The 19,787-nt window shown below is 43.2% G+C and overlaps 1 protein-coding gene across 8 annotated transcripts in view; it reads left to right on the plus strand.

The window, feature by feature from the left end:
- Nucleotides 1-272: 272 nt before the first annotated feature.
- The window catches only part of FMNL2 (formin like 2), a 297,656-nt gene continuing 278,141 nt past the window's right edge, over nt 273-19,787 (plus strand). For 7 of the 8 annotated variants that reach the window (XM_019646515.1, XM_019646518.1, XM_019646514.1 and 4 more), the window contains exon 1: nt 273-825. In XM_019646515.1, the coding sequence (XP_019502060.1) occupies nt 709-825 (117 nt within the window). In that variant the 5' untranslated portion in view covers nt 273-708. The remainder of the gene's footprint in view (nt 826-19,787) is intronic. The other variant, XM_019646517.1, reaches the window with a different exon arrangement.

Here is a 19,787-nt window from a genome sequence, read left to right on the forward strand (position 1 = left end):
AAGTGTCAGCATCGATGTAGACGCAATGGTTATCTCTCCTGTGGGAGTGAAGTGGGTCAAAAATGACAGAAGCTGTGTCTAGAGGCGTACAGATTGCCTTTGCTGCTTGCGGTCATAACCCGGCCCTGCCCTCCAGAGCCGGCGTGGTTTCGGCATGCGGACACTTTGGGCCGAAACTACGCGTCCCGGCAGTCCGCGGGGCGAATGGGCGGAGCCGGGTCCTGAGTGGGGGCCGGGCTAGAGGGGGCATTGTGTCGGGAGCGCGGAGCTGCATTTGTCTGCTGGAGGTGCTCGCGGAGCGAGCGCTGTGTTCGGCGGCCGTGGGCTGGAAGTGTCAGTGGTGGCGGAGGCCCGGGTGGGAGATCGAGTCAGAGACGCCACGCACCCGCTGTCCGGGATTGCTGGCAGGGAGTGGGGTGCCAGCGGAGCAACATGCAGATAGGCGCCCGGCGCCCTGACGACCCCTCCAGAGGAAAAGAGATCGGGGCGGCCCTGGGGCGGCGGGGAGCATGAGGGAGGCCGGGGGGCGGCTCGGCTCGGAGCGCTGCTAGGGGCCGGTGCGCTCTGCACAGTCTCCAGGGCGCAGCAGAAAGCGGGGAACCCGGCAGGTCGCCCCAGCCGGTGGGAGCCGGCCGCCGGGAGCTGTTCTGATTTCTGACGTGGACGCGAGGGGCCCGGAGCAGCCCCCGGCCCCGGCGTGCAGCCAACATGGGCAACGCGGGGAGCATGGATTCGCAGCAGACCGATTTCAGGGCGCACAACGTGCCTTTGAAGCTGCCGATGCCGGAGCCAGGTGAACTGGAGGAGCGATTTGCCATCGTGCTGGTGAGTGTGCGGCGGCCACGGTCGGAGCGGGGCCCCGGGCCGGGCAGCGCGTCTGACCCCCACTCCCTCCCCTTCTCCCCGCGCCGGGAGCGAGCCTCCTGTCCCGAGGGGGAGGCGCCCACCCTCCCTATTGTGGTCTCCCTCGCCTAGCTACTCTCCGCCCCTCTTCCAGCCCCCTGCGCTCTGCCCCCTCGGGGTCCCTGGATGGGGCCGGGGGTTAGGGGCAGACTGCCTGGCCAGCCCCAAACCCATTGTCTGGCGGGAGAGGCACCTCGCAGCGCGTGTGCCCAGGAGGTGCGGCGTGGGCGTGAAGGGAAGGTGGCGCGGGCCGGGGGAGGTGGGGGTGGTGAGCCGCTAAGGCTTTTTGTTTTATAAGAGGAAATTCCCGCAAACCCCGAGTCCCTGTGGACCATCCGGCGGGCGCCCAGCCCCGAGCCTGCTGAGTCCCGGGCAGATGGGTTCCTGTGGCCGGCCGTGGGCGGTGTGCCGAGAGGTGCGTTAGGGTGAACTTGGACACGGACGATGCAGCTTGACTGAGGGGAGCTCCCCCGAAAGAGGAAAAGAGGAAACCCGCGGTAGTGCGGCGCTCCGATCCCTAAACGAGAAGGGAGGCATCTGAAACCCAGGCGAGCTAAGCTTCCCCCTCAGCGCGTTCCTTCTGGTCTTAAATCTTAAACCACAAAAATGTGCTGGTTTTCGGGGACGTGTTGCGAGCTGTTCTGACTCCAGGGGCGACCCCTCCTCTCCGACACCCAGTCAAATCCCCGGCTCCCTTCCGAAATCCGCTTCTCCTAGCTTTAAGGCTTCTCAAATCAAAGACACTGAAGACTCCAGTGTTCTTTCTCCCGTTCCTGCTGGGACTAAGTTTGTGGGCTCCTCCCTGCCAAGCTTGTCAGTGCTGTGAGCTCAAGAGGGTGTGGCGGCCTCTCCCTCGCCCTAGCCAGAGTCTGCTACAGTTGGTCCCCAGACTGATTTTTTAGTGTCCCAGTCTCTTTTAAGGGATGTTGGGAGAGAACTGGGCAAGATCGGACGCCTTCCTATTCCTTACACTTGTACGTTTCTCTTTTTCTTGTTAGTAATCTCTAAACGCCACAAAGCTAGGCAGCCAGAGAAACTTGTGCTCAAGGCAGCCAAATTTTGCGTCTGCCTGAGGGTTTTGGCATGTAACCTCACAACCTTGGGAAAGGACCCAGAGTCTGAACACTGACTGGGACATTTAAATTGCCTTTCTTCAGGCCTTTAAAAGGGGCTGGCTTGATATGGGGAATAATGTTCTGGATGGCAGGTTAGCTTTGTGCCATTGAGGAGCACAGAGGCCACAAGCTTTTTCAAACCACCAGGAACCTCTGGTGTGGCAGTTGGGAGATAGATGAGGCTGCTGTCTTGCTTTGCATCTTCTGCGACCTCCCACAGCTGCTCCCATCTTATGCAAGAGGGGACACTCTGAAATGAAACAGCATAGGCTTACTTACTTTTCAAGGCAGCCTGGGTGCACACTTGTCTGTCCAGAGACAAACGTTTTTATTCAGAATCTCCTCCCTAGCAGACAGACACATGGTTCTTACCCTCTAGCTCTGGGTTTTGTCTTTCCATCCATGCAGTGGTGGTGGTGGTGGTGTGTGTACATGAAGTGGAAGGGCCAGTGAGTGACACAGGAAAACCAGATAACAATAATGCAGTTAAGTTCTGGGCAATGGGGACAGCGTGTTTTTCAGGCGCTCTCTCGGTTACCCTGCTGATGAATCACCCATGGTATAAATGAATCTTTAGGAAAAGTAATGTCTCATCATTAACATGTCGTATTGATGTTACTATTAAGTTTAGCAGTCACAAATGTAGCATGTAGATGTTTATGATTCTACATCACCAGTTTCGTGGGGCAATGGGTGGCTGTTGTGGCTACTTTTACTCTACTGTGTGTCACACACAATCACTGGATGCAGTTTCTTTCATAATTGTTTACGATAGTCTAAGTCTGTCAAAACAAACAAAAAACAACCAAAAAACACCAAGATGACCTTTTTTGAATAGAGACAGAGCTGTTGCGAAAAGTCTCAGCTTGGGGCCCTCTTGTTAGGAACATACTTGGGCCCATTGGTGTGGTGTTTAATGTAACTATCCTTAGTCAGTTGCAGCTGCTCTTTGAAAACCTACAATAGTAGTTAAAAGGAACCTCTATGGGTTGATAGAAGTTCAGAGTTATGGTGTATTTCACTTGTCAGATTTTTCCTGAAGTTGTACATGTGATGCTCCAATTTTGCTTTTTTTCATGAATTGCTTAAGAAATCAGCTCAAACCACTTAATTCTGGAGCTCAGGCTTGAAGGACAAATTTTAGGTTGGCAAAATTTTAAGTTTCGAGAAATTCTCTACCCTCTTACAATTGGAATCAGTTTGGCATTATTGAGCCTAGTTTTATTCTCCTATATGATCAAGATCATATGTGTTTAGGGAGGAAAACCAGATAGTAATATTGTACAAAAAATTATACATGTACCTCATTGTAAGTGGCTTACATCAATAATTAATGAACCATTTCAGGCATGAAAAACAATTCTTCCCACACCCAAGCTCTAGATTATTTAATGCATTGGGGAAGGGTAAATAAAAATAAATGACAGAAGTCTGTCTGTTGGGTTGTCGGAAAAGTCATGACGCATTTTTGCAACGAAAAACATAGCAAGAATACGTCGTGACTTTTCCCACACCCAATAATTCTGAAAAATCTTGAGAGAACAAACCTACTCAATGACTGTCTTCCCAACTCTCCATCAGTATATATGAGTTAAATTGTATAAATCTAAAAAAAATAGTGGGTATGAATGGAAAGGTGAGAGGAGAGAGTAAAAGATTGCTGAATTAAGATCAGCGGAGGGGTAAACTTTAAAAGATAATAGTTTTTTAATAGGAAAAAGTTGAAAATTTTAAATAGAGATTTGTGTTAACTGAACTTCCTATAATTAACGACTGATAAACATGGATCCAAATTTTAGGAGCTTAAGGGAGAGTCTCCCCCCTCTCTGAACTTGTCTTCAGCATTATTGGAATAATAGTTATAAAACTTATATTTAAGGGAAAAGATTGCTGACTCATTACATTTAACTATGTATATTCTTGCTAATATAGAAGATTAAGGTGTTTTTTTTTTCTAGCTGAGCCATCCTGCCACCTGTTGGCTGCTCAGCGGCAGCTCAGCTTGGGCCGGGCATCGAACTGCTGTTGCTCAGAGCTCACACTCTTGAGTGAGCACTTAACCAACTGAGCCACTCGGCCGGCCCTAACTATGTGTATTCTTGTACCTCCCTTTCAGGTAGAGCTATAAGTGATATACATGTGCGATGTTTCTGTTACACTCTTCGATGGAAGTGTTTCATAAATTATAAATTCATCAACTTCAGCTTTTGTTCCTTTAGGATGTATGTATGTTATGTAACATATTTATAGGTAACATTGGCCTGTATTTTTTGGATCCCACACATTTATAATTAAGTGTCCATGTGGCTCTCCATTATTTAACACTATAATTGTTGGGGACATACATGCATGCACACACACATCCTTTATTTTCAAAGATGACACTATGAAGGCGAGTTTGGGTGTGGTGAAGAACTGATGGTCTTTGTCCAAGAATGCCGCTTTCTATATTAGACATGCCATAATTTTTACTAATTTTTGGCTTGCAGTCACTGTTTGTCCCCCCAGTGCCTTTGTCAAGGAGCTGTCCTAAGGATTCTTTTGAGTTGCAGCGGAAAGGGTACTTTTGAGCCCTGTATCCTAGCTGCTGTATCTCTGTGTGATATCAGATAGCAGGTTGCTCAGCAAACAGATTCAAAAAGACAGATTAGGAAGTAATTGCTTAGGGCAGTATTATTATCTTATGTTTGATACCCGGAACTGGTATGTGATTACTTTGAGTCAGCTTCCTTTTCAGTTTTTGTTTGTTTGTTTGTTTTTGCTTCTTCTGAGTTTGAATGTGGTCATTTTGCTTTAGGAAGAAGTGGGGACATTTTCTGAATACCTACTTTTAGTATGCCCTATGCTTACATGTTTTCATTCAATCCTCACAGTAACTCCAGCTTTCTGCAACAGTATAGATGAGGAAATAATGATTACTTAAATGATTACCTAACTGTATGACCTAAAGTAGTACTGTAATTGAATAGCCAATCTAGGATTTTAACCCAGGTTGATGTGAATCTCTATGTCATCATCGTTCCCCCCCTCTCCCCGGCCTCCTACCCTTATATTATACTTCCTTAATCTTAGAACTGGGAAGGAAAAAAAGGAGGGGGCTGGAACTAGCAGTAAAGCTATAAAAAGAGAAAAACAAAACAAAACAAAAATCTAAATCTTGTAAATGCAAGTTTCAAACTGTATAAAATTGGCAGAAATTACTTAGTGTGATCAAAGTGAGATGCACTTGATATTTCTCTTTAGATGTGAAACACTTGGGCATCTTCATTCTTCTGTTCTATTTTCAGGCATGGAGTTAAAAACTGATTTGGTTTGAAAGTATACTCTTCCGTTTTTCCTAACCAGGCAGACTTGAACTACCTCAGTTGGGAAGTTTAGGTTTTCCAAATCAGAGGAAAGAGGCAGTCTGTCAGTGCAATGCCTACACTCCAAAATGTAATTACTTGTGAAAGGGACAGGGAAGGTCAAGTTTTAACATTTAAGTTTATTTCCCTCTGCAAGGTGTTGTTCCCTTTCAACCTCTTCCAAGGAGAGCTCTTGCCATGAGGTCTGCTGAGCAGATGGATGGGTAGGACGTCATCTAATGTGTGCTGATGTGTTTTTTCACATCCTTTCTCCTGTTGTGAGGGAAAGGAGGTGGAGAAGGCGGGTGGAGTGTTGTCACTTTGAGCCATTACAGTAACTCCCTGAGCTGTTTTAGTCTCCAGAGCAGGAATATATGCTTAGGACTGCACTTATCATCATTATCTGGGTTCATTTCCCCCTCCCCCTAATAATGCCAATATATTTAGGCATCTAAGATAGAAGTTTATTAAAGGCTGTTCTCTGAATGCAAATATGTGGCTCCAGTGAGAGATTGGCAGCAACCTAAACTGGTGAAATCAGGGGTGGGAGGATGGGTGGGGTAGATATGCAGGTATGCGGGCCCTTAATCCTTAAGTGATAAGAACTGCTCTTACCTGTGGCCTCTCATTTAGCAAGCAGCATTGGCCCAGGAGGCAGAAGACGTAGGTTCTAGAATTATACCTGCTGCACCAGCTTGAGTAAATTAAACTCTCTCCTCTCTCTCTGGTCCTTGATTTCCCTCCTCTGTCAATAGGAACAAAATTTGACACAACTATTAGGGTAGTCATGAGATTTTAAAGAATCACAGCATTTGAAAGTGTAAAATTTCCAGAACATTATATGGTGATCCATTAGCTGGCTTCATATTTTGAAGAAATTTTGTGTACAAAAGCGTGTAGCTGTAGTCCGTGTGGTCCAGAGAGTAGACTTTCCAGGGTTGGTGACGGAAAGTCGCATGAGCCTAAGGAAAAGTATTGTAACATTTAGAGTTGTCAAAAAATGAATAGTGAGTTCTCCATGAGAGTTGCTCAGACTGAGGTTGCATGAAAAATGCTGGTGATGGAAAGATCTTTCCGAACCCAAGACATAGCTAGTGCGTTATTGGCTTGATAGGTACCTCTTTGAGATGAGTCTGCCACCTACAGGTTCTAGACATAGAAGGATGTCTAGAGCAGGGAAAGGCCTCCTGGTAGGTTCCTCCTGGACTCAAAGAAGAAAAAGTATAAGCTCCTGTTTGTTTGGGAAGTTTATTCAACTTTACAAAACTGTTGCCTGAAGAGTGTGGTCTTCTTTCAATACTTAGGGCTTGGGGAATAAGGACAAGCTGAAATGGACCCTCATATTTAAGCAAGTAATAGATGTTATAAAAGTAGCTAATGAAAGAAGCATTGATTCCAGATGGTTGTCTTTCCTTCGCAAGAGGGTGCTGGTACCTGGAACCCTCTTAGGAACAAAGCAGTGAATCTTTAGAGAAGACCCGACTGGGATTGCTTAGGAGGGAGGGTGAGTTACAAGTTGTGCAGCTGCTTGGCTCTTGCACTCTTCAGTGGGGCATGTGTCCTCCTTCCCCCGTTACAAGGAGTATGTCCCCAGGCTTCCGGGTCATGGTGTCTGTAGAGAGGCTTCACGCACCTTCTAAACTCTTACCTACTTGAACTCTGGGGACAGAGACAGCTCACCTCCTGTCTTCCTTTGAAGATGGTGTCTGTTCAGACTGTAGGGCAATCTTCACTTCTACCCAGTCACCCCATCCTCTTCTCCAGAACCCTCTCTTTCAGCGTGACACCAAGGACTCTGCAGTTTCCAACAGATGTACTTTGGCAGCAATGTCTAGGGAAGAGCTGGTAGTCCGGAGGCCCCCGGCTGTGGGCCAAGCTGGCTGAGAATTTCTTACGTGGGAAATACCAAATTCCTACTTGAAGGTATAAGGGTATTTGATGTGGACAAAAGTGTGCTTTCTTTTCACACTCTTAAAAAACAAACCCAACACCACCAGAAGAAAAAAACCAGAACAAAACATGATCATTGGCATCTGCTCGCAGATAGGCACCTTATCACAAACTTTTTGTAGTTTCTAGGACATACCAAAGGTGTTCCCCCTCATACACTTTCAGCGTTCTTGTGTGGTGTGAAACTGACCTGAGTGACTGTTATTTCACAGGGAACCTTAGCCTACTTTCTTCCTTCATGAGGCAGCTCTGTCGCATTTACAAGCCCCTTATTTGTTGCCACAGAAGCTGAAAGATTTAAGGTGTTTAGACCCTGCCGTCTGCAGGGGTAACCTCCCTGACTGCCTTCTGTGTGTCTGTGTGGTAGACTGTGCCCATGACCTGGTTTACTAAAAACTTATTGGCTTTGGGAAAGGTGTCACATAGTTCACAATTTTGGCCCTGTTCCTAGTGCTGGTCACTGAGGTGTGGCTGGTGCCTGAAGGTAACAGACCTCACTTATCTCAGGCCCTGCCTTGAGTTGCTCAGAAACAGGAATCTGATTTCTTTTCCTTGTGTTTGCATCCACCCCCCGCCCGGAAGTTTGGCTGAGAACAAGCTAAAACAGTGTTTCTCAAACACACCTGCACATTGACATCACCTGGGATTCCCCCCAGAATACAGATGCCAGGGCCTCACTCCCAGAGATCCTGATAAATTTGTCTGGAGTGTGACCCGAGCATCAGGATTTTTAAAAGCTCCTTAGGCGAGTTGAATGTGCAGCCTTGGTTGGGAGCTACCATGCTAGAGAAGTAGGTTTTCCCTCTTTCTGCCTCCCCCAAACACCAAACAAACATGAGAGTTAAAACCACAGTGAAAAGTGCAGATGAGTAGTAGGAAAGCAATTGTTTAAGAGGTACCAGAAAATCTGGGGAAATTAGGCAAAGAGGATAAGGGTTAAAAAAACAAAAACAAAATCCTAAAGATGTTTGAGTCAACCAAAAGCACCAAGATGAAAAATATGGAATGGATCAAAATCTGTTGAATGTTAGAGACTTATTTAACTATTTAAGAAATGACCATCAAATAATCGTAGTGAAAGTTTGCAGAGAAAGTTCTGTATATGATAGCTAAAGAGTGAACAGTGACTCTGAGGTGTATTCTGGCCTAGAACACTCAATAAATCAGTTGTATTTTTGCTTAGGCCTCTATTCTCCAGCCTAATTGTTTGTTGGTTCAATGCAGGCATTTGCTTTGATCTCTGGTTTTACCACTTACAAAGACTTGATGAGCTTGGCTTCCTGGAGTGAAATTCAAATACACTTGTGAAATGTAAACAACATTCATTTATTAAGAATTCTATAATCAAGGCAAATTGGCATGCTTATATAAGCGATTAGCTTTGAGAATAGAAAGATAAATAGGACGCTAGGTCAAGAATGAGCTGATTGTTCTCAATGCAAGACCCTAGATATTCCTTTAGTAGTTGTAAGCAAGTAGACATTCCTCTTATTCATAGTCTTTAGCATTTGTGGTTTGGGGTTTGAGGACAGCATATGTGGTTTTCTGAGCTGAGAGGGTAGAAACAATTATTATCTCATTTTCATCTAGAAATATAAATAAATCTTTCAAGGAAATGTAGGTAGTTGGTTTATGACCAGACAAAACTTTTTAGAAATTTGAAATGGCGAGAGAGGGTATGGATTGAGATTGGAATATTACAGAAGAATAATAGAGTTTTATTTTGGTGGGGAAGATAAAGATGATGACTGTTGTACAGTGGCAGAAAGATTGAAAATAATCTCATCTGCCTTCAGTGAATAATGTTGTTATTACTATTTTGCATAGAGGAAGCAGTAAGATAACTAATAGCAGGAGAAGTTCGATAGAACATGATTAGATTTGTACCATGGTAACACTCAAGTTTGCTCAGTTAGTTCAGTACTGCCAAATGGCTTATTTGTAAAATAATGACTTATTTGAAAGCTGGGCAACCTAAGTGCAAAGGCTCTGAATCCGGTGAATAGCTTTGTAGGTTAGTTTCCGTTCTGGCCTTTTCAGTCCCCGGTATGGTCAGCCTTGTGGTTCTAACAAGGAAACTTTGCCTTTTTAATTATAATGGGATATCTTGTCTAATCAGGATTTTTTATCCCCAAGGGCTTCTGCCCAGAGAATCTAGGAAGCCGGTTCAGTCCAAATGCCTTGGGACCAGGCTGCTATACATTTGGAATTGGTGATTCCCCAGGCCTTATCTCAGAACGTTAGTTTATTGCCAGCTCATCAGGCCATCCAGCTGCCACCCCGGAGAGAGACCATTTAGACCTGTGTGGCCTCCTGGGGTTCTGGAACGATTCAGCTTTCCTGTGTTCAGCCTCTTCAATGTCCTTTCACAGCAAAGGTTTGGAGTCTCGGGGACATTTTGGAAAGCATTTGTTTGGTTTACAATTCTGCAGATCATCTGTGAATTTACCAGGTCCCCATCCTCATTTAATGGAGTAATGCTTTAACATTATTAGACATCTGTATTTTTGTTATCTCACCAATAATTATCAGAAATTCCAAGGTTGGGTTCCCGTAACTTTTCTATTGATAATGTAGAAATTTAAAAATTCTTTTTTTTGTTGTTCCTAAGGATGATAAAGAATTATCTTTTCATCATCCTATAACTGAATCTTTTTGTTGAAGAATAATACACACACAGAAATGGGCCCATGTCACTATGTGGACTGCTTGGTGGGTTTTCACACACTGAACTCGCTGTTGTAACCAGCCCCTCAATCAGGAATCAGGATGTTTCCCTGTTTTTCTTTAAACATGGTTCGACTTGGCTCCTTGCCTTCCCAGCCAGTCACTCACCTGAACTTACTTTCCAAGTGGCTAGACTTACATGGAGAAAAGTAGACCACAGGAGTGTGCCTTGCAGTCTGATTGTAAATGACTCTAACCATGAGGCTTCCGCCACTTCTGTTGAGAGGTTTCCTCAGTCCAACTAGGCCTGACCATTAGGAGGTATTGACATGGCATTATCTTCCTGTTGTTTTTAGTTATAGCATCATTGATAACCCTAGTGGTGTTTCTTTTGTGTGTGTGTCATAGCTCTGTTTTTCATAATACCAAGAAGAAGGCATTTTGATGTGTGTATTCCTGGAGTAAAGCATGAATGGGAAGGGATTTCCATTGTGAAAATGAGCATTTGCAGTTTGGGCTTCAATACTTGGAATTATGTACTTGCAGATACAAGTTTTATTTATTTACTCTCAAGCCTAAGTTCTGGCCTTTAGATTTTGCTGTCTTTCGCGATGGCTTCTTTTGAAATATTAAAAGGTGTAAGATTGGGAATGTCATCTTCTGGTTCAATATTCCCATCAAAGCTCTGCTGTGGTGCTCCAGACATAGACCCAATTGAAGAGGCTCTTTGGCCATGTTTGTTAATGGTTTGCCTTCCATAGTCTCCTCTGTTACTTGTGTCCCACCCAACCTTCTCATTGAAACCTTCCAGTCTGTCCAGACCCATCTCCTCTTGTTTTCTTCCTGGATCCTGACTTGGCTTTTGCTTTACCCATGCCCACAGAACAGGCTTGCACTTCCCTTCCGTATGTCTTTTTTCACACTGATGCTCCCACATAGAGGGTGCCCCCAAAATGCATACACATTGTAAGAAAGCAGAAAACTGTATTAAAATTGTAATACTCAATATATACCGATAACAAAAGATGAATACAAGACTCATGTATACATTTTTTTTTGGCACCCTCAGTATTACGTGTTCCCTTTGCTTCTGTGCTTATTGAAAATATATCCGCCATTCAGGGCTCTTTGGTAATCTCACCTCTTCCAAATGACCTTGCAGACCCACATCAGCTTGGGAGAGGTGGGAAAAACAACTCTTTCTTTGATCTCTTTATATATAGTATGAGTAGTATGAATTATTTCTCTTACTCATGAGGCCCTTGATTAAATATCACCTTGTGTGAGATGTGACTGTAAAATGAAGGGGATGCTTTTATGTGTAGCTTTGTAGTCACTCATTTACACTCTTAGCCATCTGTTTATGCCTCTGTTTTATTTGCTGGTTCACATTGTGGGCTCCTGAAGGCAAGGATCACATCTTACAGGTCCTGGCACTTTTCCGAATCCATTACAGCACAGTGCTTGGTCCAGGGGAGGGTCTCAGCAGATACCTGCTGACTTGATTAGAGAATGGTGCTCGCTGAAACAGGGTCAGGGGTTGAGTAGCTATTTGAGAACCTATTTTACTGACCACAGTGGGCTGACTGTTAATTGCACATAATTGGCCTTTGTGTTGAAATGAAACTTGGTCACAGATTGTTACTCATCTTGGTATTCCCCACATCACTTGACTGTATGTAGTAGGTGCCCAAGTATGCAAAGTGTTCAGAATTAATAAGTTGGCATTGTGCTTCACCTGACTGCTTGCAGGAAACTGGTGAATCAGGAGCAGAGGAGTGGGGTAGTTAAAATGGCCAAAGATAATCAGTAGCTTCTCACTGTCACTAAGCCAGATTGGTGTGTCATGATGTGCTGTCTCTAGTGAGTAGCGGCACAGGAGCATAGGGCTTTCTGAATGTAAAAGCCCTTCATGATACTTTTTTTTTTTATTGGAGTGAGGCAAGTTTAAGTGAGCAACTTTCCTTATTGTGGCATTTCAGTGCTTTGCCATCTGCAAAGTGCTTTCAAATAATGTCCTGGGAGTCTAAGAGTTCTTAGTAAATGAGGCAAATGGGGCATGAGGGTATGTGGCTTGACGTTATATAGGAAGGTGGTGAAGTTTGTGACCCAGTCCTATGTTGTTTGTACTAAAACTCCAGGGGACATTCCATTGTACAATGAGATGATGTTTATGTGCTCACTCATATTCTGTTCTGTTCTTTCTGAGCCTTATCTCTGATGCTCCTGGCAACCCTTGGAGGGAGATATTATCTTCGCTGATGTGATGCTGATGAGACATCAGTGCAGTAAGGTGGCCACTCCAAACGATGGCGGCAGGATTTGAATCCAGGCCTGTCTGCTGAGAGAACCTGCTTCTTTCTACTGTACTATACTACGTATTTCTTCTGAGGTAGCTAGAAGGTGTCATATATATGTATTCTTCTTGCTGTTCGTTCTTCATATACCTTCTGGACTAAATTCATTCATTCACACAGTAGCTATATGAGTCCGGCATCAGCATAGTTGTAGATACACTAAGTTCTCAGGGTTCAGAAGAAGCTGCCAATTCTATATGTTGAGTATTCAGAAAAAGTTTCCTGGGACTGGGAAGCTGAGAGATGGAACTGGGTCCCAACTACTGCTAGGCTATTTATTATGCATTGTGCAGCTTTGCGCATTTGTCACTGCTTAAAAAGGGCTTCTATTTTTAGAAGAGGCTTGCTATGTGCCAGGCAGTGTTGTAGGCACAGGGGGATGCAGTGCTGCACAAGGCCCACCAATCACCTGCCCGGGCGGGGTTTACGGTGTAGTGATGGGAAAGGACCGTGGAGGAGCCAGACACGAATGGGGTACACAGATACATACATGGATCGGTTCTGATGCTGCAAAGTGCTGTGAGGAGAATCAACTAGGATAATGTGAGGTGGTGCCCTCTTGGTTAAGACCTGAATGATGGGGAGCAGGCAGCTGGTTTGTAGAGATCAGGTGAAGAGACCCCAAGCAGGAGTAGCCCGGGCTCCATTTGTTTTCCTCCCTGCTGGCTCAGGATGGGGTTCCACCAACCCTGGAGCAAATGAAGGGAACGGCACGTGGCATGTACTCAGCCCAGTTGACATGTACTCAGACTTCACCTGTGGGGAAACCTCCAGGTGGAGGCGCAGGAGTCTATTTCCTTTGTCCTCACAGAGCTCTTTCTTCTAAGTGGCTTTGGGCAGTCACATTTTTGCTACTTGTTAAATTCAAATGATTTCCAACACATTATGATTGCAGCCTTGTCACTATCCTAGACCCATGGGACGTACAGTTTGAGAATGGAGTATTTGATTATTGTGAACATTTGCCCTTGTAAGTAAAAGCCTTCTGAAGGCTGGTACATGGAGTGGCTCTTTTACATGCATAGGTTGACATGCGTCTCGTAAGGTAGGAAGAACTTTCTTTTTTGCTGTAACTTGCCACTAGCTTGTTGCTCATATTTTTTTCTTTTAAAATTTTATTTCAAAGGCATGCAAGAGGTTTTTTGTTGTTTTTTTTTCACTCTGAAGTTAAAAATAAAAGTTGGGTATCGTTAAAATGAGCCCTAAAATTCCTTCAGTTGCCCATAAAGGTACAGTAACACAGTTTTGGGTCTATAACCCTAGAAAGTAATACTTAGGCAGGTTAAAGTTTGAGAACCTCTGAGTTTGACTAAAGGAAAAGTCACAAGAGACAAGTCCATGGCTATCTGGTCATTCAGACCATCCTGCCTTGAACTCTCTAACGTCTGGCAGTGCCTGGAAAATGGCTGGAGAATTCTAACAGCTTGCCCGCCTTGTCGATTTACTCCATTTAATATCACATTAAGTCTTTACATATTTGTGGATTTGTTTCTTATGAGGATTTTAAGGCATGCCTCAAGTTAAATGTGGGTTTGATGCATGTACAGCATTAATAACAATATAATCACCTATTGTAGATTTCTTTAATCACTTCAGTAAACGTGACAGGTAGCTCTGGATACCTGGAAGGTAGGTGTCATCTCTGCTTCATATAGCAGAGACTGAGGATTAGAGGAGGTAAGGGACTTGCTTGAGGACACATTGCTAGTAGACATTGGAGCCGAAAAGCAACTTTGTGGATTCAAATGCTGCGCTCCTAACATACTGTTTTGATTCCAACAAATTTCAAAAATATGAGCATGAAAAATATGAACGTAATGGTTCAAAGTAAATTAAAAGCCCTGTGAGGGTAAGCTCAATACCTTTTCAGCCTGTATTAATTTTGTTGGTATATACTGAGAACCAACAGCAGCTATATATTAAAAAAAAAGATTAAAGATAAAATAAGAATGGGATGAATAAGCTACTGTCCACTGTTGAAAGAGTAGAGGCCAAATAAGCTTGTGATCAAATTGGCTTTTTTCTAGTAACAGTTGTCCTCTGAAGGCTTTCTGAAGGCTCTCTTTCAGACAAGTGTCTCTGAACCTTTGTTTTTTTAAACATCCCTAGTAAAATGGCTGTGTTGTTACAGCTTAGTAAGCCTTTTGATCAGCCCTCACTGATAACCCGTAGAGTTGGACTTCCTTGTGAGGGGAACAACTGTTATTATCTTGTATTAGTAGGTTTTATGTTGGGGGTTGCTTCTTTTTAATAAACAAATTCCATGTAATCCCACCTATCCATTCATTCAACAAGTGTTTCCTTTGGCTGTTTGCTGCAAACCAGGCTCTGTTAAGATGTTGGGACACAGGTGAATACGGCATCATCTCTACCTTGAGGAAGAGATAGGCATGAAGACGAAAATAATAGGATTTTGAAAGGCATTTATCATATGTATGTGCTGTGTATATAATGCACTATGGAAGGGCATATTAAGGTGAAAGTGTTGTAACATTTTTAGGCTAATCTGTTAAATCAAGACGAGTCAATAAATTTGGGTGAACGTTGTAATTCATAAAGTGCCGAGGAAATGAATTCTGCTCTGCCCAAATGCTTAAAGATTCAGGTGTGTGTGTAAGTACACCTGTGCAAACCACTTGGAAGAATCTGGTAAAAGTACTAATTTTCAGAGACAGCTTTTCATGTGGTAGAGTGTTCTACTCCGAAGAGTAACTGACTATGAGGCTTATTACTCCGAGGTTGCAGGCATCCGAAAGTAAACATCTGCTACACTCACTTTGCTAGAAAGCTGGCAGTCTTCTCTACAAAGCTTATTATAGGTAGTAATGGCAATGGGACCATTAGGACCCAGAACGAACATTGAGCTGAACTATTTAAAAAAGGCTAGTTTTAAAAAAATGCTTGTGTCTGAGCACAGGCTTTGGAATTAGACCTGAGTTTGAATCAGGATTTTGCTGCTCACTGGTTGAGCGATCTTTCCAAGCCCCGTTAGCCATGCCTGTCACCTGAGTTCACTCCCTCTTTGGCTTGTTGGGAATATTAGATGCAAGTACTTAATACAGTCAGGTTGTGGCACTTGGGTAAGCAGTTTACAGAAGGTGATGGTTCTGATTATTTTGCACTCCTTTTTTTTTAATCTTTATTAAAGCATGAACTTTTGGGGCCCGGCTGTGAACTCTAATGGGGCTTTAGTGAAGTCATCATCAACCTCTATGTGAAGGACGCTCAGAATTGAGCTGACGGTGGCTTATGCTTGTGATCTCACCTTCAGATGGCACTCACTGACCTTCCTTCAGATGCGCATGTTTCCAGAGATCTGGTCCATTGTATGCGGCCTCTCCTTGGACATTTTATCTTGACTCCTGTATATTTTATGCTGTTTAGAAAAAAGAGCCTGGTGTTGCAGGGCCTTGGACCCTTCCATTTCAGAGCCTAATGGAAGTGGGAGCATTCTCATCATTGGAGCAGACAACCACCATGCAATGTACAGCAGTGTGACTGTGACCCCCTAAGCAGTTCATTCACATGAGAAAATACATTCACGTTGCAACCATCTGGGCCTCGAAGAAACTGCTGTTGAAGTTTTGTTTGGCTCCCACTCCATCCTGGGATGGATGGAGTCATTTGGACTTTATTCTAAATTCCAATATTGGTGAAAAAGGACTTATATCACTTGTGTGTAGATGGCCTTCTGTTTGAATTGATTAAGAGCATTGTTAAATAAAGCTTCATCCTTGTTTCAAATCAAGAATACAGTGCCATCTGACTTGATCTAGGAAACAAAGTATTAAATCATTAAAGGTTGCATTCCCCCAGTAACCCCATGCTGTANCGACCCCTGCCCCCCCCAGAAGGTTCTTTATTAATCGATTTGGGTTTCATCTTACAAAACCTTGCTGAATCAGACAGAGCTAAGCTTATGAAATAGGCCAGTCCGAAATCAAATCAATACACTACCACCATCCAGAAATGAGTGCCTCAAGTTTTCTGAACTTGCTTTTTATATATTCTTTTACTCACTTTCCAGTGAGGAAAATTTCTCTTTTTCTCTCACCTGATAAATGTGACTTTTGCCCTAAATTTTATAGTGGCATTCTACTATTTAAAGTTACTAAGATAAAAGAATATTTGATAGAACTCTCAGACTAGTATGAAATAAAATTCTGTATTCTCAGACCCTAAAATCTGTGGGCTGACACTGCGTGCATGTTTTTCTTGGTGCCCGATTTCCATATCAAATGGGCTTAATTTCTGTATTTTAGTAATGAATGTATGAACCCAATCTGTTGGCTTCTAGTGGCATTTATTGTAGACCTTAGACAGCTTAGCATTGCATAAAAGGAAGTAATAAGCCAACTCTAAGAAGGTCCAGATGAAATGGATTATAATTTGGTACAAAAATATTAGCATGCCCGGCCCCGCCGTGTGACTCATTCTTTTTGGAGTATCCATTTTGACAGCTTTTTTGAATCACACATCAATCACGATGCTGGTATTTTTGGCGGGGTGCTAGACTTTACCCTAATGCTCACAACGGCAACTGCCAAAAGTGAACAAAGAGGAGAATTACAAATGAAACATAACAGTGTCACAAACATTTTTTTTTTCTTGAGCAGAAACAAAATTGGAAGTTATGTGATATCTTTTTTGTTGCCCAAGAAAACTATTGCTTTATCACAATGAAAATAAAGCCCTGATGGGTCATCAGTCTTTGGCTGTAGGAACTATTCTTTAGTTTCCATTCAGGAGTTTTTCTTCTCAAACCTCCCCTACCCTAGGAATAATTCTCTTAGGGCTTAAGGTTTTTCTCATAACGTCCCGGTGACTAAGCTTGCTTTGGGATCGCTCCACCCTGTCCTGTCTGTGGCCCTTCTGGGAATAAACTCCTTTGCACTTCAAAGGAGCAGCAGAGACACAGGGTGTATCTAGAAATGAAAATTTGACCCTTTGCCTCTCTCCTTTTCATCTCTCCCTCGTTGGGCCATCCTTTCCTTCTGTGCAAACAGACCCTTGTAATTGTTGTAGTCTGTCATGCTGTTATAGGGTTTGCATCACTGCCCCAGATATGTGCTGTCATTTCATGCAGAAATCTGCTTTCATACAATTTCATGGTGTCAAGTGCATGTGGACTTCCATACGAGAAATCGTTCTAATGGATATGTTCTTAGTGAAATCATCCCAACATTACAGACTCGTCAGATAAAATACCCGTCTACGTAAAGAAATAAAGTGGTACAGCTACAGTCTAAGCTTCTCTGTCCTCATTCCCTCCCTTCCCTGCATATGTCACTCCTATGCACATTTGGCAAAAATAATTTAGTTGTTTGAGTTTATAGAACTGGCCTCGTACCCACGTATACGTTTGAATCTCTGTGCATTTGGTTTGAGAAGTATTCATGTTGATGCATGTCATTTGAGGTCGTTTAACTTGTGAATCCCATTCACTGAAGGAAGGTACCATTGGTTTTTTTACCCTTGGTCCTCATCATTTCTGGAGCCTGGATTTGCAAAGTCGTCTATTTGGTGAAATTTATTCATCCCAAAATTAACACGTGCACGTATTTTTGTGGTCATTCATGGATCACAGAGTGGTGACATATTTGGGTCACCTGATGTGCTGTTTCTCAACTGAGGTCGAACAAGGTGACTCCAAGCATAGTGCTGAAATGCTGTCTAGTGTCCCTAAGCATAAGAAGACTGAACCGTGTCTTAGGCAGAAAATACGGGTGCGTCCTTCAGGCAAGAGTTAGAGAGCTGTTGGCTTTGAGTTCAAAGTTAGTGAATCAACATTGTGTATTAAATAAGGTGTCTTTAAACAGAAACACGCGTAACATAATTTTGTGTGTTGAGGTGACCAGAGGCTCGTGGAAACCTAACCCTGTAGTTTCCCCTAGGAGCAGTGGTTCAGTATTTGCTAATTCAGTGTTTTTCTGTGACTTTCTAGAACATGACCACTATGAATAATGAGAATCAACTCTCTCTTACCCTGTTGATGCTCATTTAAGGTTATTTACAATTCCTTATTACAAGTAATGTCACAATCATAATCCTTGTCCATGTCACTGAATGCACAGGCGTAAGTTTCTTAAGGGTATATACATAGGAGTTTACTTGCTGGGTCCTAGGTATGCCCATCTTCAACTTGAGTGATTATCATTGAAAGCTGTCTAGAGTGTATTTTTTTCCCCTTGGGGTAGTTGATGTTAGCGGGGTTTGCGCCCCCTAGTTTACCCAGATTGTGCCTACATATCAGAGAATTAACAAATATTTTTTTAGCACCTGCCTGGTACTAGAGATGATGAGTAATAGCAGTGAGCTGTCATCCAGGAATTTATATTTCCAGTGATAAGGTTTATAAGCATAAAACAAATGAAACAATTTAAACATCCTGTTTTAGTAAGATGACTACAGACTGAGTTTGTTTGCCTAATGTAATAATAGCAGCTAATACTATCATTGTGCTGGACTGGACATCTTTTATTGTATTTAATCTTGGTAACAACCCAAGGGGGTAAATGCTGTTATTAATTCACTGTTAGTGAAGAGGAAACTGAGGTGCAAAGAGATTGAGCAACTTGTCCAAAGTCACACAAATTAATAAGTGACAGAGTCAAGGTTTGAACTCAGGCTCCCTGACGCCTGAGCTCCTAATCTTAACCGCTGTGTTCTCTGTGCCTCAGTTTGCCACTTACTTTCTTAATGTAGCCATGACCTAAGCTGTAGTCTTGTGTTTACATAACAGATAAAAACACTTCAGAGGAGCTGGGGAATCGTGGAGCAGAAAATAAGTGGAGTTGTTCTGTTTTGTTATCTTAAACCAGGGGCAGTGGTAAGGTAGGATATATAAGGGACCATCTTGGCTTCAGTATAGATTATCCAATCTGTCTTTGATTTCGGTAGGAGGAATTCTTAATATCCAGCTATTTTCATCACCATTTACAAAGCTATTGGGTAGTTTTGGAAGAAGGGGAAAGTTTGTATATTCTCTCTGTCCTTGTTTATTTGCTCCAATGAGGATTTTGCTACTTTGACAAGAGTTGCTTTAATAATCTTTACCATTTCGAGGACTTTCTAAGGGCCAAGTACTGTGTGGGCGCTCTATTTGTATTTCTCAGATCTATCCTGTGGAATTTTAATAGTTTCCTTAGTAAGAAGTTGAGCAGGATTTGAACTAGGCACACTGACTCCACGGTACACATTCAGTGGCTCTGCTCTGCACTCTCTCGATGAAGATGGAATGGCCTGGAGAAGGTATCGCTTAGGAAGGTGTCATCCCGCAATAACAAGTGGAAGGCCATAAGCCCAAAGTCCTGCTTATTGAAGTGGAATACAGTGTTTGTGTTAATTTCTCATTATCAGAAAGGAGAAACTGCAACTAAAGCATAATAAAGGGGGTTCTGTAAGCCACCAATAGCATCATTGTTCTTCGGAGATATCTTACTCTTTTCTAG

The sequence above is a fragment of the Hipposideros armiger genome, unplaced genomic scaffold, assembly GCF_001890085.2.
Source record: "Hipposideros armiger isolate ML-2016 unplaced genomic scaffold, ASM189008v1 scaffold_104, whole genome shotgun sequence".
Lineage (NCBI taxonomy): Eukaryota > Metazoa > Chordata > Mammalia > Chiroptera > Hipposideridae > Hipposideros > Hipposideros armiger.